Consider the following 23,760-nt stretch of genomic DNA (forward strand, 5'->3'; position numbering starts at 1 on the left):
ACCCTCAGGATTGTCCATGCCCAACTTTAAATTGTCGCAATTTATCTTACTAGCGGCAAGAATCTATGTCGCTTTCAAGTGGCGCACTCCCTCACTTAACAAACAAGCGGTCATAGATAGGATTAACAAATTGCTTCTTTCCGAAAGACTCATAGCAATCAGGACGGACACGATCAGTGTCTTTGAGAAGGTATGGGAACCATGGATGTTGTCTTCTTTCTCTGTAGACCTCAGATACACCTTCACGCTATAAAGTGCTTGTACAAATTTGTACAGTTGTATACTGTATTTACTCATACCTACCTAGAACAATCGATCCGAATCGTTTGTATGTTTGTTTGTTTTTTATTGCTTTTACATGTTTATTTTCTTTTACTTTCTTCTCTGACAAAACTTTATGATAATGTTTTGTATTACATTATTGATCTATAATGTATTCTACACTGTAACTTTCATTACCTGTACCACAAAACTTCAAATAAATGATTTTTGAAACTAAAGAAAGTACGATTCTCACAGCTAGACAAACAACTAACCCTTTGTGGCAAAACAGCTGAATATTTTTAATAAAGACCAATAGAAAAAAAAAATAATTGCCCAAAATGAGTAAAATGCAGTTATTTTAAAAATTTACAACGAAGGTGTACATAGCCTTTAATATACTATAAAACTAGCCTTCAAATGCAAGGCAATGACTTTTGTCCACATCAAATTAGGCTATGTTCACACTTAGTTTTTCCCTATGGATAGCCTAATATGTCCATACAGAGCCTTACTTTGGAAAGTACATTTTTCTCATTGTATTGAAAAGTGTAATAGATGTTTGCACGTGTATAAAGAGTAAAATAAAATATGAGGTGTGAGCAGGGTCTGACATAAATAAGATAAAAATGAGCAGTAAAGACAAAGTGCATATTTACAGGTTATCATCTAGACAATGCAGTTACTCTTCAGGATTACTCTTGATGCTTTGAAGCTTCAAGTCACAAATTCCATTATTAGTCCTCATCAACTGGCTTTCACAATCCTGAAATAAGTAGGTATGTAAACACTGGCAGAGAAGGATCGATCATTATCTCAGGGGGAACGACAAAAATCACACTGATTAGCTCATTTGTGGACTACAAAGGAGATTATTAAGCCCGCGGAACAACCAAGGTTGAATTAATCTCACATCCCAGGTCTTCTCTGAACCGGCTAGTGATGAAGCACTGCGTATATCTCAATGTACTCGATGTATGATGTGGTTATCGTTCTGCAGCACTTAATTGTTGAGTTCTTGTCAATGCAAATGTGATAACATTTAAGCAGCTGGTGATCCACAAAGGGTTATTAAAACTATTGTTGGTATATTACTTTTTGAAATGTGTCTGTCTCTTGGCTTAATCTGTGAAATCACCGATTCCCCCCATGCAAACCAAGGACAAGACCAGACAATGACTGCAGACAACAGACGGGCTCTAATTTGATTTGCTTGCCTCTGATCAATAACTTTACATTTCATTCAATCTATACAGATTTCAGTAGCTTGTCTGATAGCAACTTTTGGGAATGGCCAAGGCCAAGTGGGTTCCGTGAAATCTCTCAGAACTCTGAGGGCATTGAGGCCTCTACGAGCCTTATCCAGATTTGAAGGAATGAGGGTAAGGGTAAAAATCACCAAAGTTCTATGTATTTCTTTAATGAATTATTTGTTTACAGGAAATAACCTTTTCATTTTTCTAATTTTGGTTAAGAAGCTGCAGTTTGAGTGGCAGAACTTGCTTCAATGTCTGCCGTTCAAGACTATTGTAATTCTAATGGGTTCACTTGGGGGCATGCTCATAGTCACGCGATCAGTGTAAAAATATTGAGTAGCAGTACTCACTTTAATGTCTACCATTCAAGACTATTGTAATTCTGATGGGTTCCCGTAGGAGCATGCTCATAGTCACGCGATCAGTGTCAAAATATTAGCACGTTGAACAGATTCTGAATCATTTCAGACTGCAGTTTCTTTCCAATGCTTAACAACGTTTTCTTTTTGTAGGTCCAAGGTTCACCTTCTCCAACATTAATGTAACAAGGGAGATGACCAAAGTGAGTTAACAGTTTGGATTCTGCTTTATGTCTCCATTCAGGTGTCTATAATAAGCCTCATAGCAACTGCACTGGGATTCTCCGAATTTGGTCCTATTAAATCTCTTAGGACCCTCAGAGCTTTGAGACCGTTAAGGGCTTTATCACGGTTTGAAGGGATGAGGGTAAGATTATAACAGCAAACTGGTGCCCCTTTGAACCAAAAGCATGTCAAGGGGCCTGTTTTATTTGAACTTTGTGTGAGTAGATCTGTATACAATAATGGCTCAAAACATTTGGTATACAGTAGTTTCTTCTATTTTGATATATTTGTTTCATCTCTGTATGGGGATTACAAGGTCAAAAATGGAGGGAATTCCATTACAAAGAATGAAACAAATAACAAAAAGATTTCAGATGAGGGTACATTATCGATCAATCAATGCAATGAGTAACTGGCAATAGAACTTTAAATTGACAACCCGTTGTAAAATTAGTGCCGCCTTTAACCAATTGTTTTTAAGTTCTAAATCCATGAATACATTCATTGCAAATACTTTCTTCTGAAATACTTATTTTGATTTTTTTTGGCTGGCATGCCAATTATGATTTCTGGTCTGCATGTTCATCTTTATTAATCTTTCCTGTTTGTCACATTGTTGCTTTTTTTCACATGGAAAACTCACTCACTTGCATGCCATTTCCATGTTTTATGTCCTACTCAAAATGCTCTTTACAAAACACGTCTGTTACAGTTTCTGTATATCTCCAAGTTACCGATCGTAAGTCACACTTAGCGATTAATCTCCACCCGTCTGACAGAACATAATGAATGAGAAGTCAAGTTTTGTGTATACTTTGTTTGCTGTTGCTTAGCCACGTGATTCCTAAAGAACATCTTTCACCATGATCAACCCTATTAAAACAACCAACCCCCGTCTTGTAGCAATCCATTTTGTCGTTTTCAAGAATTTATTTATTTTTATTCTTTTGCTAATGAGTTTTTCAAAGCACCGAGGGGCAGGCCTAGCTCCTTGGAGAACCGTTTCACCACCACCTTTCCCCCTTAGTCACTCCCTCCCATTGAGTGACAGGGCCAGGCATTCTCACTGTCCTCCTGACTGGCCCTGAAATCTCATGCATGTGCTGGTGCGAGCTCAAATGGCACAATGTTTATTTTTTTTCAGTTTAAAAATCAAATACTGAAGTTATTCACCGAAGTCTCGTGAGACTTCGAGAATAACTGACTTCGCCTCGTCGGAGGCCGTACATTTTAATAATTTAAGAAGATGGACCTCTGTAAAGCTCAGTTCGCTCATCACTAGAGATAACCAAGTGGCTGGGAAACAGCGGCGTGGCCTGACTGTTTCAGTAGCTACAATTGCATTACATGGGAGCTATGGAAGCAGCATAACACACAAACTAGGCTGTTTTCCTCACTGAGAAACAACATAGCTTGCTGTGTTACACTACTTCCATAACTCCCATGCACTGCAGTAAAAGTTGTTAAAACAGCGGAGTGGGTGACTGCTTAGTGGTTGGGGCTAGGGCTGCAGTAAACGATTATTTTTGAAATCGAGTATTCTATCGATTATTTTTTACGATTAATTGAGTAATAAGAAAAAATGAATTAATAGACTGTTTTCCTTTATAAAAACTCATTAGACCCCCTGCCATCAGTCCCCAACACCCTTTGTTCCCCCCTGTGCAATCAGCCCAAGTGCATCAGTTCCCCCAGTGCCATCAGCTCCGTTCCTCCCAGTGCCATCAACTCCGTTCCCCCCAGTGCCATCAGCTCTGTTCCCCCCAGTGCCATCAGCTCCGTTCTCCCAGTGCCTCCAGCTCTTCCCCACCCAGTGCCTCCAGCTCTTCCCCACCCAGTGTCATCAGCTGCCCCCTAGTGCCATCAGCTGCCCCCTCAGTGACATCAACTGCTCCCCAGTGCCACCAGCTGCCACCACAGTGCCATCAGCTGCCACCAGTGCCATCAGCTGCCACCACAGTGCCATTAGCTGCCACCTCAGTGCCATCAGCTGCCCCTTCAGTGCCATAAGCTGCCCCCTAGTGCCACCAGCTTGCCCCCCAGTGCCATCAGCTGCCACCCTAGTGTCATCAGCTGCCCCCCCAGTGCAATCAGCTGCGCCCCCAGTGCCACCAACTGCCACCCAGGGCCACCAGCTTGCCCCCCAGTGCCACCAACTGCCCCCAGCTTGCCCCCCAGTGCCACCAACTGCCCCCAGTGCCACCAGCTTGCCCCCCCAGTGCCATCAGCTTGCCCCCCAGTGCCACCACCTCCCCCTCCTAGCCATGTCCCCAGTGACAGTACTTACCTTTCCTGTAGGGGCGCAGCTCCACAGCTCCTCCATCTTCTCTGTGCGCTGCACTGTCACCCTGATGTCACACAGCGTCGGGACATAGTGCGTGCTTACGTGCACTATGACCTGACGATGTGTCAGAAAGAAAGTGCAGCGCGGTGCGGGCCAGCGGGTGACCACGGAGCGGTAAGTAATAGCAAGCGCTTCACTCCCGCTCCGTGGTCACATGACACAAACTAATCCTCGATGCAAAAAATGTGTCGAATTACTCGATTCAATCGAGTAATCGTTTCAGCCCTAGGTGGGGCTTAGTACAGTCTCACCTTAGTAATGGCGAGATGGGACAATCCCTTGAGGTTTCATTCACACGAACATAAGGGCTCCATGCCTGTATTGCAGACTACAAATTGACTTGAATAGATCTGCAATCTGCAAGATACGGCCAAACATAGGACATGTTTTGTGGAGCGGAGACATGGAACGGAAGCCCACGGAAACACTTGGAAGCCCTTCCATGGGCTTTTGAATCCGTGCTTCTTCACCACATAAGATAGGATATGTCTTATCTTTTGTTATAGTTTGTGGATCGCTGACCCATTCGAGTCAGTGGGTCCGCACCACAACACGGGATTTACACATCCAGTGCCCATGTATTGCGGACTGCTATTGACGGTCCACAACAGGGGCACGGGAACATACGGTCATGTAAATGGGCCCTGAATGTGTTTACACAAAAGGTAATCCTATTTTCTCACCTGTTGGTTAGTTGTTCCTTACAATATTTCTAGAAATTAGGACTTCTTGTCTGACAAGAAGCATTTATTATTTGAACACGTCAGACTTCTTTAGCTACAAGAACAGAAAACATTTGTAATGTAATTTCAACTTAAAGGACACAAAGTACAGCTTGCAGTCTTGTTATATAGAGAGTTGTAGAGCAGGAGGGTATGCAGTTGCTAGTTAGGGGCTCATTCCCCAACATGTGGTAGGGTCAGGTTTTCCTAAGAAGCCAATTAACCTCTCAGCATGTTTTTGGAGTGTGGACAAAACTTATGCAAACATGGGGGAACTTGCGAATTCCAGGCAGATGTCCTTGGTCAGATTCCAATGCTGCAAGGGAACAGTACTAACCACTGAACCACATTACTGCATCTGTTGTAGTTAGAGATGAGCAGATTTTTCAAAAATCGTTTCGGGGCCGAATCAAAAGTGCCCTAATTTCCCTGAAGTCATGTATGACACTCCAGGGTCTCTTAGGACTGTATCCAAACCCCTTCAAGCAGTTTCATGCCAGGACGGCCTTAGTAATGACAGTGACAAATATGGCTATGGGTAAACGGAAGGGAAACGGTGGTACAAACAGCCTGTTTAATAACTAAATAAAAAAAAATTAATGTTTCCTTTTTGGTGGCAGATGTCTTCTTCTCTGTCTCAGATAAAATAAGAGGGTCTTTTTTTCAGAAATAGCGCCACCCTTTGCCATGGTCTGTGCCTGTTACTGCAGCTTAGCCTCATTCACTTGAAAAATGGTGTGAACCCAGCCTAAAGCTATTATCAAGCCTATTATTAAAATAGCTTATTGATAACACCAGTAAAAGCAAATCAAATAGTTCCATACTCTCTAACATTGTAATTTGCTAACCTTGGTACCAGATTTTTATGAGACTGAAAATATAAACTGGAGATTCCCAGACCTTTTTATCATGGGGAGCCCTTGATTTTTGTTTTTTCCTGGCCCCTTCTCCAAGCCCCCCACTCAAAGAAGCCAGGTTTGTTGAACAACTATTCACAGGCGGTGCTCTTGTGGCTGAAATTTGATGACTGCTTTTCTGGCCTTTGTCTTTAAGCAGGTTCGCCATCCCTAGACTAAAGGTCCCATTACATGGAATGATTATCAGTCTGATTATTGGAAATGAATGTTCTTTTGAATGCTTGTTCCCAATAATCGGCCGAAGTATTGGTGCCCCTGGTCACTCAATTTCGACACCAAAATCATAATTTCTGGGCAGCAGATCATCCTGTGTAAATAGGTACATCTGCTGCCCAGAAATAATGTATCTGTATGGGGATGAGCGATAGCAGTTCCAATGCCTTGTCCCCATACAATCCCCATACATGTAATACAGCTTTCACCTCCACTGACGGTCAGGCAATTATCGGGAATGAACAATTTATTCCCCAAATTTGCCTACTCAGTTGGCCTGTGTAAATGGGCCCTTAAAAGTACAGGTGAAACTCGAAAAATTAGAATATCATGCAAAGTTCATTTATTTCAGTACTGCAACTTAAAAGGTGAAACTAACATATGAGACTCATTACATGCAAAGCAAGATATTTCAAGCCTTTATTTGTTATAATTTGGATGATTATGGCTTATAGCTTATGAAACCCCAAAGTTACAATTTTGAGGTACCCTTTCCTCAGGGGGTATGGATTAATTAGCTGACTAGAGTGTGACACTTTGAGCCTAGAATATTGAACATTTTCACAAAATTCTAATTTCAAGCTGCATTAATGCAATTCCTTTTAATTTGCATTACTGAAATAAATAGACTTTTGCACAATATTCTAATTTTTCAAGTTTCACCTGTAGCATCTCTAGTTGGTGCTGACTTTCAAGGAACCTCTGGCAGGTGCCAAGTGACCGTGATATAGTTAAATGCCTGCCACTTGTATAAGTCCTCAACAAACCTCAGTACTTTTGTATATCTTGGCAGAATACTGGAATTATATTGACTCTGGTAGTTTAATCTACAGTGGTCTTTAACCATTGGAGGTATATTGAAAAGAGTTAGAAAAAAGCATAGCCTGTTGACAGTCATGCTGGCAAATAACCATTGCTCCAAGCATATGTTAAAAGCCTATTAATGCACTTGGCGGAGTGCCCTGATTCTTCCACTGCAGTAAACAGCAATTAGCAATATTTGTAATTAGCTATTGTTAGAGGGAAGTTTATTTTCCTTAATTTCCTTTCAAATTGGACATTTTTTGTTCTGCTTAATCTGAATAATGGCACACACCAGAATGAATAAATCCTACACACAAGTAACCAAGATGCAGCTTCCTGTACATATCACCAGCTATTCCACCAGCTCTAATATTATGATATAACCATTTACTTTTTATTCCAAGTCGCGGTGACATGTTCCAAGTAGACAGAAGAATAATACAAGGCTATGTACTTTCTGAAGGCTCCATGAGCATATCCTGACATTTCACTCCAACCTCCCGGCAAGGTACAGATTGATAATTAGTTTCCTTGCTGCACAGAGTCATTACTTAATTCTTATGGGGCTCAATGCAAAATGTGTTATAGAATCTGCCCCCCCTCCCCTTCCCGCTTGTGCCATGTATAATGCTAGCATGTTCCGCTTAGGCCCTAAGGCCCAAGTACAACTGCTAACTTTGCAGCCTCTATAGATATGCTCTTCCAGCTGCATCTGAGAAGAGATCACAGCAGAGTAATAAGTCTGTATTCACATGAATATCGACAGCAACGTTTTGACCCTGCTGAATCTTTTTCAAGCTTCAAACGTCACTGTCCATGTTCATAAGAATAAAGGTTTATTGTTCTGGATAAAGTGCTTTGGTGTCTTCTGTATGCAATACTGATGGAACCAGGAAGTTCCAGACTGAGCACCTGGTCACCACTGTTGGAGATGTGTTGCTGCATAAACAGTCTTGAGAAAAACAATGTACAATCTTTTTGATGTCTATGGTCTAGGGTCATTAAAAGGTTAACTAATGAGTGCTTTCCCCGCTCTCAAGGTAAGAGCTCACTGATTGCTGCATGGTGCCTGGTGCACAGATATAACCTATAACTGGGGATCAGGAGGTGGCAATAACCAATGAGCACTATCCTCTGCAGTGAAGGAGCATGCTCATTTATGAACAGGAGGCAAGATAGAAGGAAATGTCACCACTGCAAGATTTTTGGAACAATTTTTAGGAACAAGTGCTCATAGGAACACTCATTCCTGATAACTGGCATGTATAATCGTGCTGCCAATCGGCCGATAAATGAACACGGCTGATTTGCTTCTTTAATCAGAATGAAAGCTGTATGATTATTATCAGCATATCTCCCTGCGGTAACAATCATTCCTCCCACATTCACTTTACAGTGGCCTATGTAATAGGCCAATGCAAACTAGGGCCAGTCAACATTTTCTTTTGCAGCCCCCGTGAAATAAAACAATACTGCTAATTTTGTGTTAAACATGAGCAGTAGAGATGAGCGAGTTTTTCAAAAATTCGATACGATCTGAATTTATTTGCGGTGAATCGCGTTAAAGAAGGGCTATTTCTGGGCTGCAGAGAGCCTGGGGTGTAGAACACTATGCCTTGCAGTAACACGCATAGCTGTGGTGTCAGTATGACACGCACATGATAGGTGTCGCTCTTAGAATCACTGTACACCACTTATTTGGGCAGTCACGGGGCCAAAACTGACCAAATAACTCAAGTATCAACTCAGCCTTACAGGTAGATGTTAGCGTCATTAAGAAGCGCACTCCTTTTAAACTGTTGTCAGCTGATTCCACATAGATGTCTACAGAACTGGTTCTATTAAACGCTTATAAAAGGAGAGCCCCCCGGACAGAGTGGAAAGGGTGTGAGCAGTAAGTTTGTGTTGACGTCACTGATTTTTTTGCCCTTCCTCCAATCTGTCAGAACAATAACCCCCCAAAAATGTATACTGTCTGTGTAGCATCCGCCTTCACTCGGTCAGCATTTGTTCAGTAATCCATCAGTATTGCTAATGCCAAAAAAAAAAACAGGAGTGGATCCAAAACAGATATGCTTTTGGCTACCAATTCATAGGCCAATTCTGATGGGACCATACAGGCCTTAAAGCTGCTACACAGACAGGATCTGTTGTGTATCTCCTTTTTCCTTCCTACTGACAGATCAGAAGAAGTGTCAAATAAATGATGATGTCAGCCAGGCCAAAAGCCAAAATAGTGGACTAGTCATGAAGTGGGGAAGGGTCGGAACAGCATGAGACATGGACCTATGACATAGTGGTGAGGTGGAAGAAGCATGAGGAGACCACAGAGTGGCACAATGAGAGAGTCTGGAGATGGCAGCAGAATCAGGAGGCCACAGAGTGGCACAATGACAGAGTGTTGATTGACCAAGATACTTCTGGGGGAACCTACCTGGCATGAACAGGCCTCTAGTAGCTACAGACAATGACAAGCCAAAGCGTCAAGATAGCTTTGAGCCCGGAAGAGTGGGGAAGTTCATCAGGATACGTCACTCAATATTTTACCGCATATAACCTCAGCGCTGACCACTGAATTAATTTAGTTTTTCTACCGACATACTTCAATAAAGATTTTACCACATATTACTACAGCGCTAAACGCTGAATACATTTTTTTTCCACCGAAATAAGTTATAAAGGATTTTACCACATATAACTGCAGCGCTGAACGCTGATTACAATTTGTTTTACCACTGAAATAAGTCACAAAAGATTTTACTGCATATAACTGCAGCGCTGAACGCTGAGTACAATTTGTTTTTCCAACGAAATACATCAATAAAGATTTTACCGCATATAAGTACAGCGCTGAACGCTGAATAAAATTAGTTTTTCCACCAAAATACGTCACAAAACATTTTTCCACATATAACTGCAGAGCTGAACGCTGAATAAAATTAGTTTTTCAACTGAAATACATCCCAAAAGGTTTTAACACATATAACTGCGACCGAAATACGTCAGTTAAGATTTTACCACATATAACGGAGATGGAGAAGGTGTTCGGATTCCCTCCCCCACTATACGGACGTCTCAGAAATGAACCGCTGCTCCCGACAGCAGCTCCTGGGAATGTCAGGGAGCTTCCCGGTCAACCGGTATCTATTCGCTCCGCTGAAGGATAATTTTGAAAGTGTGTAGAAGCCACACAGGGCCCCCATGCTGCAGATTTATCATGGAGGCATCATGGAGATTTTACCACATATAACTGCAGCGCTGACTGCTAAATAAATTTAGTTTTTCGACCGAAATACTTCAATAAAGATTTTACCACATATAACCGCTGCACTGGCTGACTGCTACTGCTGCTACTTCCGTGAACCCCTGCACCACTACTTCCCTAGTAGGTAGGCTGCTGCAAAGCAGGTGCTCTACCCCTGCCACGTTTGGCTCCCGACCTCCCACGGCTGCCACCCTGCTGACTCTCAGCCATGCTTTCAACACATATAACCGCCGCCGACATGAACTGAGAATGTATTTTTCTGTTTGTTCTGAAATAGGCCACTATACTCTTTCACCAGAATTAACTGCAGAAATGCACTGAGAATATATTTTTCTTGTTGTACTAGAATACGACTCTATATGCTTTGACCAGAAAAAACTTAACGAGTGAAGTGCGTATATCTATATATTTATTTTTATTTTATGAAATACGCCCCTATATGCTTTCAGCAGAAATAACTGCAACAGTGCAGTGCGTATAAATGTTTCTTTTTTTTACTGAAATACGCCCCTATACGCTTTCAACAGAAATAACTGTAGAAGTGAACTGAGAATATATTTTTCTTATTGTACTGAAATATGCCCCTATACGCTTTCAACAGAAATAACTGCAGAATTGAACTGAGAATATATTTTTCTTGTCGTACTGAATAAGATACTAAGATATAAACCACTAAAAACTTTTCTACATAACACTTGCAGCCCAATAACAAAAAGCTAGAATGACAGAGCTGTCTAATGACTATTTGGATCCCCAAATACCGTATTTTTCGCCCCATAAGACGCACTTTTTTCCCCAAATTGCATCTTATGGGGCGAATGCTGCGACTGTCGGGTGTATGGCTGAGAGGGAGGAGGGGCTGGGGGCAGGCATCTGGTTCTATAATGGCAGCAGGCCCCGCTCACTTTAGTATAATCATATCTAACTTGTGGGTATTGTTAAAGTATTCAAATCCTCTTAAATCCAGCGCTGTACTACTTACTACTAACTTCTTGGCAGTCAGGAGGCCGGGCGGGCGGGCCCTCGCAGCGTAGCTCACTACGTCACGCGCCTGCTCCGCCCACTTTATGAATGAAGCAGGCAGCGCAGGCGCAGTGGGCCCCGCTGCCATTGCAGAACCAGATGCCGGCCCCTATTCACTACACAGGGACACTGTTATGGGGGATCTGTGGATGACACATTAGATAAGATGCTATACATGTGTCATCCACAGATGCCCCCATAACAGTGCAATCCACAGATGCCCCCACAATGATCCCCCATAACAGTGCCATACACATATGCCCCCATAACAGTGCCATACACATATGCCCCATAACAGTGCCATACACATATGCCCCATAACAGTGCCATCCACAGATGCCCCCATAACAGTGCCATCCACAGGTGCCCCATAACAGTGCCATCCACAGGTGCCCCATAACAGTGCCATCCACAGGTGCCCCATAACAGTGCCATCCACAGATTCCCCCATAACAGTGCCATCCACAGATCCCCCATAATAGTGTCATCCATAGACCACCATTAGTTCAAAACCCACCAAAAGCACATTTTTTGGTTCAAAACATTTTTTTTCTTATTTTCCTTCTCAAAAACCTAGGTGCGCCTTATGGGCCGGTTCATCTTATGGGGCGAAAAATACTGTAATCGTTTCCTGCACTTGTAAATCACTTTCCTATCAATGTCCCTAGCGCCTTCTGACGTCTCTCCCTGCACTAAGAAGCTGTGAAATGATTCCTATCCTTTCCCTGCACTTATAAATATTTTTTTCTGTCTTTTTTTCAACAATCGTTTTTTCCACTTGCTGTCCCTAGCGCCTTCACACGTCTGTCCCTGCACTCTGAACGCTGGAAAGTGGCAGAATCTAAAATGGCTGCCGTATTTATAGGGCTAGTGACATCACAGGGCTGGCTGCTGATTGGCATGCAGCAGGCGTGTCAATCAGGGTGATCCCGCCTTCCCAGAGTTCCTTGCCAGATGTCCTCAGTCCTCACATGTGTAGCCGCCATTTTAGGAAAATTGCGATTCGTTACCACAAAGCGCGAGGAAATTTGCATTCGTTGCAAATCAAATTTTTCCTGAAATTTGTATCGAATTCCACTTCATCAGCTTCGATTCGCTCATCTCTAATGAGCAGTATAAAAAAAATGAAAAAGCAAAAATTGCTTTTTTTAAAGTCATAAAAAATGAACATACCTGTAAATTAACACAGTATATTTTTAAATGACTTCAGTGAAGGAGATGTTAATTTTGTTCAAAGATTAAAAAGGACATCAGTATTATCTAACAGATTATCAGTGTCCAGGAATGGATAATATGTCGTCATTATGATTTTTCTATGTTCGAACTTGCCACTCATTGTAGCCTTTTTCTTTCGGAGTCGAATGGTTGTTTATCCAAACAGATAAGTTTTTTTCCAACAGTTGAAGCAGTTTCTGGCTAATTATCATTTTTATGATGACCCGTTAAGTCAACACCAATAAACCCGACGCACAGTTAGGAATGTGTAAGATTAATGAGAGTACAGTCATTGTCCAGTCCCTGGACTAGATGGTCTTTCTGGGCCTCCTGTGGGTTTTTAAAATAAATTATTCATTTCTTCTCCCCTGCATCTCTTATCAGTTGGATCTCACTAGTTAGAGTGAGAGCTCACAGATATGTCTAAAAACAGCACAGTATCTAGTATTTACAGTCAGGTCCATAAATATTGGGACATCGACACAATTCTAACATTTTTGGCTCTACAGGGAGTGCAGAATTATTAGGCAAGTTGTATTTTTGAGGATTAATTTTATTATTGAACAACAACCATGTTCTCAATGAACCCAAAAAAACTCATTAATATCAAAGCTGAATATTTTTGGAAGTAGTTTTTAGTTTGTTTTTAGGTTTAGCTATTTTAGAGGGATATCTGTGTGTGCAGGTGACTATTACTGTGCATAATTATTAGGCAACTTAACAAAAAACAAATATATACCCATTTCAATTATTTATTTTTACCAGTGAAACCAATATAACATCTCAACATTCACAAATATACATTTCTGACATTCAAAAACAAAACAAAAACAAATCAGTGACCAATATAGCCACCTTTCTTTGCAAGGACACTCAAAAGCCTGCCATCCATGGATTCTGTCAGTGTTTTGATCTGTTCACCATCAACATTGCGTGCAGCAGCAACCACAGCCTCCCAGACACTGTTCAGAGAGGTGTACTGTTTTCCCTTCTTGCAAATCTCACATTTGATGATGGACCACAGGTTCTCAATGGGGTTCAGATCAGGTGAACAAGGAGGCCATGTCATTAGATTTTCTTCTTTTATACACTTTCTTGCCAGCCACGCTGTGGAGTACTTGGACGCGTGTGATGGAGCAATGTCCTGCATGAAAATCATGTTTTTCTTGAAGGATGCAGACTTCTTCCTGTACCACTGCTTGAAGAAGGTGTCTTCCAGAAACTGGCAGTAGGACTGGGAGTTGAGCTTGACTCCATCCTCAACCCGAAAAGGCCCCACAAGCTCATCTTTGATGATACCAGCCCAAACCAGTACTCCACCTCCACCTTGCTGGCGTCTGAGTCGGACTGGAGCTCTCTGCCATTTACCAATCCAGCCACGGGCCCATCCATCTGGCCCATCAAGACTCACTCTCATTTCATCAGTCCATAAAACCTTAGAAAAATCAGTCTTGAGATATTTCTTGGCCCAGTCTTGACGTTTCAGCTTGTGTGTCTTGTTCAGTGGTGGTCGTCTTTCAGCCTTTCTTACCTTGGCCATGTCTCTGAGTATTGCACACCTTGTGCTTTTGGGCACTCCAGTGATGTTGCAGCTCTGAAATATGGCCAAACTGGTGGCAAGTGGCATCTTGGCAGCTGCACGCTTGACTTTTCTCAGTTCATGGGCAGTTATTTTGCGCCTTGGTTTTTCCACACGCTTCTTGCGACCCTGTTGACTATTTTGAATGAAACGCTTGATTGTTCGATGATCACGCTTCAGAAGCTTTGCAATTTTAAGAGTGCTGCATCCCTCTGCAAGATATCTCACTATTTTTGACTTTTCTGAGCCTGTCAAGTCCTTCTTTTGACCCATTTTGCCAAAGGAAAGGAAGTTGCCTAATAATTATGCACACCTAATATAGGGTGTTGATGTCATTAGACCACACCCCTTCTCATTACAGAGATGCACATCACCTAATATGCTTAATTGGTAGTAGGCTTTCGAGCCTATACAGCTTGGAGTAAGACAACATGCATAAAGAGGATGATGTGGTCAAAATACTCATTTGCCTAATAATTCTGCACGCAGTGTATACACCATCACAATGGATTTGAAATGAAACGAACAAGATGTGCTTTAACTGCAGACTGTCAGCTTTAATTTGAGGGTATTTAGATCCAAATCAGGTGAACGGTGTAGGAATTACAACAGTTTGCATATGTGCCTCCCACTTGTTAAGGGAACAAAAGTAATGGGACAATTGAGTTCTCAGCTGTTCCATGGCCAGGTGTGTGTTATTCCCTCATTATCCCAATTGCAATGAGCAGATAAAAGGTCCAGAGTTAATTTCAAGTGTGCTATTTGCATTTGGAATCTGTTGCTGTCAACTCTCAAGATGAGATCGAAAGAGCTGTCACTATCAATGAAGCAAGCCATCATTAGGCTGAAAAAAAAAAAAAACATTAGAGAGATAGCAAAAACATTAGGCATGGCCAAAACAACTGTGTGCAACATTCTTAAAAAGAAGGAACGCACCAGAGAGCTCAGCAACACCAAAAGACCAGGAAGACCACGGAAAACAACTTTGGTGGATGACCGAAGAATTCTTTCCCTGGTGAAAAAAACACCCTTCACAACAGTTGGCCAGATCAAGAACACTCTCCAGGAGGTAGGTGTATGTTTGTCAAAGTCAACAATCAAGAGAAGACTTCACCAGAGTGAATACAGAGGGTTCACCACAAGATGTAAACCATTGGTGAACCTCAAAAACAGGATGGCCAGATTAGAGTTTGCCAAATGACATCTAAAAAAGCCTTCACAGTTCTGGAACAACATCCTATGGACAGATGAGACCAAGATCAACTTGTACCAGAGTGATGGGAAGAGAAGAGTATGGAGAAGGAAAGGAACTGCTTGTGATCCTAAGCATACCACCTCATCAGTGAAGCATGGTGGTGGTAGTGTCATGGCGTGGGCATGTATGGCTGCCAATGGAACTGGTTCTCTTGTATTTATTGATGATGTGACTGCTGACAAAAGCAGCAGGATGAATTCTGAAGTGTTTTGGGCAATATTATCTGCTCATATTGAGCCAAATGCTTCAGAACTCATTGGACGGCGCTTCACAGTATAGATGGACAATAACCCAAAGCATACTGCAAAAGCAACCAAAGAGTTTTTTAAGGGAAAGAAGTGGAATGTTATTCAATGGCCAAGTCAATCACCTGACCTGAATCCGATTGAGCATGCAGTTCACTTGCTGAAGACAAAACTGAAGGGAAAATGCCCTAAGAACAAGCAGAAACTGAAGACAGTTGCAGTAGAGGCCTGGCAGACCATCACCAGGGATGAAACCCAGCATCTGGTGATGTCTATGCGTTCCAGACTTCAGGCTGTAATTGACTGCAAAGGATTTGCAACCAAGTATTAAAAAGTGAAAGTTTGATTTATGATTATTATTCTGTCCTATTACTTTTGATCCCTTAACAAGTGGGAGGCACATATGCAAACTGTTGTAATTCCTACACCGTTCACCTGATTTAGATGTAAATACCCTCAAATTAAAGCTGACAGTCTGCAGTTAAAGCAAATCTTGATCGTTTCATTTCAAATCCATTGTGGTGGTGTATAGAGCCAAAAATGTTAGAATTATGTTGATGTCCCAATATTTATGGACCTGACTGTATATAGCGCTATAATGATGTTACATATATTTTGTATATTTTTAAATATACATTCATATATATATACATCCACTGGGATGTATACAGACAGCCTTAGGTGAGGTCTACATTGGCGGTTGCTGCATGCACCCGGGACCCCACCCTCCTGTAGTGACCATTGTCTAAACAATTTTGCAACCAATACCTTGTTCTTTCCCACAAAATCATGGATCTATTAGTCACTGCAGGTGGGCAGGGTTTTGGTAGCATGCGGCAGCCATATTGTTTAAACCCAGCCCTAGAGCAGAACAGATAAATTGTCACTGTGAAAAGTCATTGCTCATTAAATAGTCTGAAGCAGTTAATACCTTACACCTGGTGTTTATCTGTCTTCCTGGGTCCGCACTTTGCTAATGGTTCCTTAATTCAGCATATTATTGAGCACTTGTAAAACATATGCTGGGTTTCTTCTTGATGATTTCAATCAGCTTTTAATTATAATTTAGAAGTCAGACTTAGCAAAATCAGTGATTGAACTGTCAACATGACGGCATTAAGACTGAAGATATCATTTGGAATCTCAGTGGGGTCAGAAGAAGGTTCTCAGTGATTCATATGGCATCAGCCTACAGATTGTTGTGCTAGAAGAAGAACAGATGGCAAATTACAGCACACCATTATGATCTATACAATACAGTAGGCATATTATTGCACTAATATAATTTATAATATACTTCTATATAGTGTTTGTCAAGGCTGTTGTTAAATTTTTTTCTTTCTACCATGCCGTGAAAGTTTTTTGTCCACTCTGAAATTATATTGATATTATCTTGCATTAAAATCAATGGGGTACATTGCTGCTCCTGGGGGGGCCCAACGCAAAATGGGTTAGAGGGTCCCTGACGTTCACACATAAGTATTACTTTTATCTTTATATGGCCATGAGAGAACTTTTGGGCCACTCGGGCTACCACAACCATTTTACATCACCCCCTATAATAAAGCCCATGTTTGTAATTACATTTTTTCTGCATTTAAGTATAATATTCATTAATGTTGGATGATTAATATATATTTTTTCCCAAGTTGTCCAAATCTTTTTATTTTACTTGAGTCATTTAAAGTAACTTTTCTGTTTTAATATTTCAGCAGTAGAGATGAGAGAATTGCTCAAAATTAGTTTCAATTCGGCTGAATTGGTCAACCAATTAGATTTGGGTCTAAATTGATTCCACCTGAATCGAAAGTGCTCCAAATATTTGTTTATATGATACTCTGAGGTCTCCTAGGACTTATATTGTTTCTCTCTAGTATTATTATTATTTCTCTCTCTCTCTCCCCATAATTTACCCAGATTGGATCACCAAAACCCCAAATTCCGATGTAACTTAAATTTTTATAAGAATTTGATTAGTTTATCATTGATTCACTCATCTCTAGTCAGCAGATCTCAGTAATGAGGGTCAGTGAGCATTGTTTCTTTTTTAGCTTTTAATTTGAAAATCTTTTCCTTTGATATTAAAGGGGTTGTTCACATTTGGTGTGCTTTTCATCAGATCCCCCATCGTGGTCGGACCCCCGGTGGTGGACATACCTACCTGACTGGCTTAGGTCTTCCCCGTCACATCCTTAAAGCTTGTAAAAGAGCGGGATCTTGACATAGGGGCCACTTAATATGGTGGATTTGGTGATCTCTGTAATGGGGACACCCTTTTGCGCGGTTTTCCTTCCTTTGAGGGATATCTGACTTTCATTGTGTTAAAGACCCATAACTGGGGCTCCACAATTATTTTGCATATTACTTTTTCCCAGGGAGCTTTGCACTTTGGATTGCTGTGTCGAGACTCTTAAATGAGGCTCCACAGTGTTTTCTGTAGCTGGTCTCCCTAAGATCAGCCATTGTTTTGTTAGAATACTTACCTGATCCCCAAAGCTGGGTTCCACCTCTATCGCTTCCCATCGGGTGCTGCAGGTCTTCGTTGTCTCCACATGTCAACAGCCTTTTTGTCACTGAGTCACATGACACACTGTTGACACGCCACTGGCGTGTCAAACAGGATTTTGGTGTGGGGAGACCCGGGATCTGCAACACCTGAGAAGGAGTGATGGAAGAGGATCCTAGAAGTGGAGATCAGATAAGTATGCTCACCAGCTGGGGTACAGCCAAGCTGTGGGGTCTGAGAAAAGCACATCAAGGGTGAACAACGCCTTTAAGTGGCCCACACCAATTATCCCAACAGGGATCTATAAGCTCCAAGCTCAAAATCAAACCTATGCAGCATTCAGTAGTTGTTAGTGGGGATCCTAGCTTCTCTTAATTATTCAAACTTCTGATATGTCTCTAAGACATTTGAGAAATTTCCCTAAAGCCCTATGGTCATAGCTAGAGATGAGCGAATTGAAGCTGACGAAGTGGAATTCGATCCAAATTTCAGGAAAAATGTGATTTGCAACTAATGCGAATTTCCTCGCGCTTCGTGGTAACGATTCACAATTTTCCTAAAATGGTGGCTACACGTGTGAGGACTGAGGACATGGGGCAAGGAACTCTGGGAAGGCGGGATCACCCTAATTGACATGCCTGCATGCAGACAATCAGCAGCCAGCCAGCCCTGTGATGTCACAGCCCTATAAATACAGCAGCCATTCTGCCATTTTCCAGCGTTCAGAGTGCAGGGACAGATGTGTGAAGGCGCTAGGTACAGCAAATGGAAAAACGATTGTTGAAAAAAAAGACAGAAAAAACTATTTATAAGTGCAGGGAAAGGATAGGAATCATTTCACAGCATCTTAGTGCAGGAAGAGACGTCAGAAGGCGCAAGGGACATTGATAGGAAAGTGATTTACATGTACAGGGAATGATTATTTGGGAATCCAAATAGTCATTAGACAGCTCTGTCATTCCATTTTTTTGTTATTGGGCTTCAAGTGTTATGTTGAAAAGCCTTTATTGGCTTATATCTTATTCAGTACGACAAGAAAAATATATTCTCAGTTCACTTCTGCAGTTATTTCTGTTGAAAGCGTATAGGGGCGTATTTCAGTACAACAGGAAAAATATATACACACTTCACTGTTGCAGTTATTCCTGGTGAAAGAGTATAGGGACATATTTCATTAACCCTTTCCCAACATATGACGTAATAGTACGTCATGGCGGCAGGTGTTTTCCCGCATTCTTACATACTATTACGTCATGGTGATCGGGCGGGCACCGGAGTGGTGCGCGCCCTATCACTGCAGGGGGCCGGCAGTCCCTGATAGCCGGGCACCTGCTGCATCCGCCGGCATCACTGTACAAGCCGATGCCAGCGGCTTAACCCCTTCTATGTCGCATCAGCGCTGACCGCGGCATAGAAGGGATTTACGGCGGGTGAGGGAGTCCATCGGGTCCCCGCGCTGCTATGATAAGGCAGCCCGATGTCGTGCAGAGGCTGCCCAATGCCTTGCACGGCATCAGGATCTGCCTTCTACGGGTGCCCAGGAGATCCAGCCCCAGTCTGGGTCTCCTAGGCAATCTGTTAGTGTATTACTCAGTGTAATACACTAACAGGCAATGCATTACAATACAGATGTATTGTAATGCATTGCAGAGGGGATCAGACTTATCACTGCAGGGGGCCGGCAGTCCCTCATAGCCGGGCACCTGCTGTATCCGCTGTACAAGCCAATGCCGGCGGATTAACCACTTCTATGCCGCATCAGCGCTGACCGCGGCATAGAAGGAATTTACGGCGGGTGAGGGAGTCCATCGGGTCCCTGCGCTGCTGTGGCGGGGACCCGATGGGTGAGAAGGCAGCCCGATGTCGTGCAGAGGCTGCCCAATGCCTTGCACGACATCGGGATCTGCCTTCTACGGGTGCACAGGAGATCCAGCCCCAGTCTGGGTCTCCTAGGCAACCTGTTACTGTATTGCTCAGTGTAATACACTAACAGGCAATGCATTACAATGCAGATGTATTGTAATGCATTGCAGAGGGGATCAGACCCCCAAAAGTAAAGTCCCAGAGTGGGACAGAAATAAAGTTTATAAAAAAAGTCACAACCTGCTCTATAAAAATAGCGCATGATCTAACATGTCAGATAAACATTGTAAAAAATAAAAAATAAAAACAGTGCCAAAACAGCAATTTTTTGGTTACCTTGCCTCACAAAAAACTAAATATAGAGCGATTAAAAATCATATGTACTCTAAAATAGTACCAATAAAACTGTCACCTTATCCCCTAGTTTCCAAAATGGGGTCACTTTTGGGAGTTTCTACTGTAGGGGTGCATCAGGGGGCTTTAAATGGGACATGGTGTCTAAAAACCAGTTCAGCAAAATCTGCCTTCCAAAAACCATGCGGCAGTCCTTTCCTTCTGCGCCCTGCCGAGCGCCCTTACATCAGTTTACGACCACATGTGGGGTGTTTCTGTAAACCTCCGAATCAGGGTAATAAATGTGGAGTTTTGTTTGGCTGTTAACCCTCCATGTGTTAAAGAAAAAAAATTGATTAAACATTGAAAATCTGCCAAAAAAGTGAAATTTAGAAATGTAATCTCCATTTTACTTTAATTCTTGTGGAACACCTAAAGGGTTAACAAAGTTTATAAAATCAGTTTTTAATAACTTGAGGGGTGTAGATTCTACAATGGGGTCATTTATGGGGGGGTTTCTATTATGTAAGCCCCACAAAATGACTTCAGACCTGAACTGGTCCATAAAAAATGGGTTTTGGAAATTTTCTTACATTTTTTTAGAATTGCTTCTAAAATTCTAAGCCTTTTAACGTCCCCAAAAAATAAAATGACATTTACAAAATTATGCAAATATAAAGTAGACATAGGGGGAATGTTAAATAATAAATATTTTATGAGGTATCACTTTCTGTTTTAAAAGCAGAGAAATAGAAATTTTGAAAATTGATAGTTTTCCCAAATTTTGGTAAATTTGGGATTTTTCATAAATAAAAGTGAAATATACTGACTCAAATTTATGACTGTCATGAAGTACAATGTGTCATGAGAAAACAATGTGTCTCAGAATGGCTTAGATAAATAAAAGTGTTCCAAAGTTATTACCACATAAAGTGACACATGCCAGATTTGCAAACAATGGCCTGGGCAGGAAGGCAAAAACTGGCCTGGGGTAGAAGGGGTTAAAAAAAGGAAAATATATACGCACTGCACTGTTGCAGTTATTTCTGTTGAAAGCGTATAGGGGTGTATTTCAGTACAACAAGAAAAATATATACACTCTGCACTGTTGCAGTTATTTCTTGTGAAAGCGTATTTCAGTAAAAAAGGAAAATATATGCGCACTGCACTGTTGCAGTTATTTCTGGTGAAAGCGTATAGGGGCGTATTTCAGTAAAAAATGAAAAATAAATACGCACTGCACTGTTGCAGTTATTTCAGGGGAAAGCATATAGGGGTATATTTCAGTAAAAAGAGGAAAATATATATGCACTGCACTGTTGCAGTGATATCTTTTTAAAGTGTATAGGGGCGTATTTCAGTACTTCAAGAAATATATACGCACTTCACTCTTTAAGTTTTTTTTGTGAAAGCGTATAGTGTCATATTTCAGTACAACAAGAAAAATATCAAAAGATATATTCTCAGTGCATTTCTGCAGTTAATTGTGGTGAAAGCGTTTAGTGGACTATTTTAGTATAAAAAGAAAAATATATTCGTTGCTTTTAGGGCTGTTTTAATTTCCTTTAATTTGTGTAGTTCAGCTAAAAGTATGTCAGGCAGAGAAGTGCCAGGCCATGCACAGAGGAGTGGCACAGGCCTGAATATTTCGGGGGCTCTACTTGTATAAGCGTTTAATAGAACAGGTTCTGTAGACATCTATGTGGAATCAGCTGGCGACGGTGTAAAAGGAGTGCGCTTCTTCTGGACGCTAACATCGACCTGTAAGGCTGAGTTGATACTTGAGTTATTTGCTTAGCTTTGGCCCCGTGACTGCCCAAATAAGTGAAGTGCAGTGATTCTAAGAGTGACACCTGTCATCTGCATGTCATACGGACAGTATAATTTTACTACCAAAGCAGACTCCCTATGCGTGTTATTGCAAGGCACAGTGTTCTACACCACTATAAAGGCTCTCTGCAGCACGGAAATAGCAGTTTTTTAACGTGATTCGCCACAAATAAATTCGTATCGAAGCAAATTTTTCCGAAAAGAAAAAATTTTCAGAATTAAGAACACTATCAGTGAACGAAAGCAACAGAAGCAGCCAAGAAAAAACAAGTGAGGCTCGGCTGTTTACTACTCTCATATTTTTGGAGAATTGGGATTAAGATCCCTTTATTCTTGGCAACGATTGGACTGACAGAAGTGATGGCCCCATAAAAATCACTTGCTGTTGTGGTGGGACAACTACTTTAGCCTCAGAATTAAGTGAACTTCTCTGTGGCCAGCTCTTTGGTTTCATGACCCTAGTTGTAGTATGGCGTCATGTTTGACCCCAGAGACCACATGGTCAGCTTTAGAGTTTCCTTTTTAACACATCATATATAGTAAATCCTAGTATGATACAGTGTACTTCTGAATTATTACATAACCAGTCCTGTTCAGCTTTACTAATGCTGCAGTGCTCCTCATGGTGCCGCAGGATGTGGCACTAGTAAAGTAATTTCTGTACAGCAAACACAATTATAACATTTTCCGATTTGAAGACCTTTGAATAAGGAGATTGTATATAAAATATTACTTGGAAGTGTAGGTCAGTCGATAAAATATGTAATTAAATGTTACATTGTTTCTAGAGAAAATTATTTCATGCCCCAACATATTAAAATATCTGGCAAAAACAGGCTATGCTTAAGGACAATTAAAGAAAAAATGAAACTGTTTTTCATTTGAGCTAAACACATTTATTGCACAATGAGCTAATTCATATGCCTTCATAATGGTCTGAAAATTTGGCCCGCTTCAGTCTCTAGAGGCCTGCAGTTGGCAGTGATGCCTGAATATGTCACCCTTAATATACTGAAATACAGAGCCCTCTCTGTGGCATAAAATACAATGGGATTATTTTCAGTCCACAGAGGTTCAGACCACAATATATGGGCCACTTCTACATTATATTTCACTGATAGCAGCCAGTAAAGAGAACATAAAGGAGGGAAAGGAACAACCCAACAATTCAAAAAAATCTAGGACAACTTAAGGTACAGGCTCATCTTTATTGAGCCTTCCAGAAATAAGAAAATCTCTTGACTAGTGATTACCTAGTATATTGTTATTGGGGTTTTTTCCCCATTCAGCTGCTTTAGCTTTTACATAGTGGAGAAGGCATTATACCTATTTTTTATCTTACATTCTGAAATATTAAAACTTTGAAACTGAGACTCTACTGGGACAGTATACCATAGCTATAGACAGTGCAGAGGTCTATTTGGGGGGCCTATAAGTGTCCACTGCTACATAATACAACCTGACCCATAATTCAGCTTTATTTGCAGTGTGTACCCCACTGCAAAAATGTATCCCCTATCCACAGGATAGCAGATAAGTGTCTGA

General features: G+C 41.4%; 1 protein-coding gene across 15 annotated transcripts in view; it reads left to right on the plus strand.

Annotated features, from left to right (window-relative positions):
* Nucleotides 1-23,760, plus strand: part of LOC121002352 (sodium channel protein type 4 subunit alpha-like) — a 450,413-nt gene that overhangs the window by 368,141 nt on the left and 58,512 nt on the right. For 10 of the 15 annotated variants that reach the window (XM_040433808.1, XM_040433805.1, XM_040433807.1 and 7 more), the window contains one exon: nucleotides 1,518-1,643. In XM_040433808.1, coding sequence (XP_040289742.1) covers nucleotides 1,518-1,643 — 126 coding nt within the window. Of the gene's footprint in view, nucleotides 1-1,517; nucleotides 1,644-2,120; nucleotides 2,244-23,760 lie in introns of all 15 variants that reach the window. The other 5 variants (XM_040433806.1, XM_040433817.1, XM_040433811.1 and 2 more) reach the window with 1 other exon arrangement.

Source organism: Bufo bufo, chromosome 5, assembly GCF_905171765.1.
Source record: "Bufo bufo chromosome 5, aBufBuf1.1, whole genome shotgun sequence".
Lineage (NCBI taxonomy): Eukaryota > Metazoa > Chordata > Amphibia > Anura > Bufonidae > Bufo > Bufo bufo.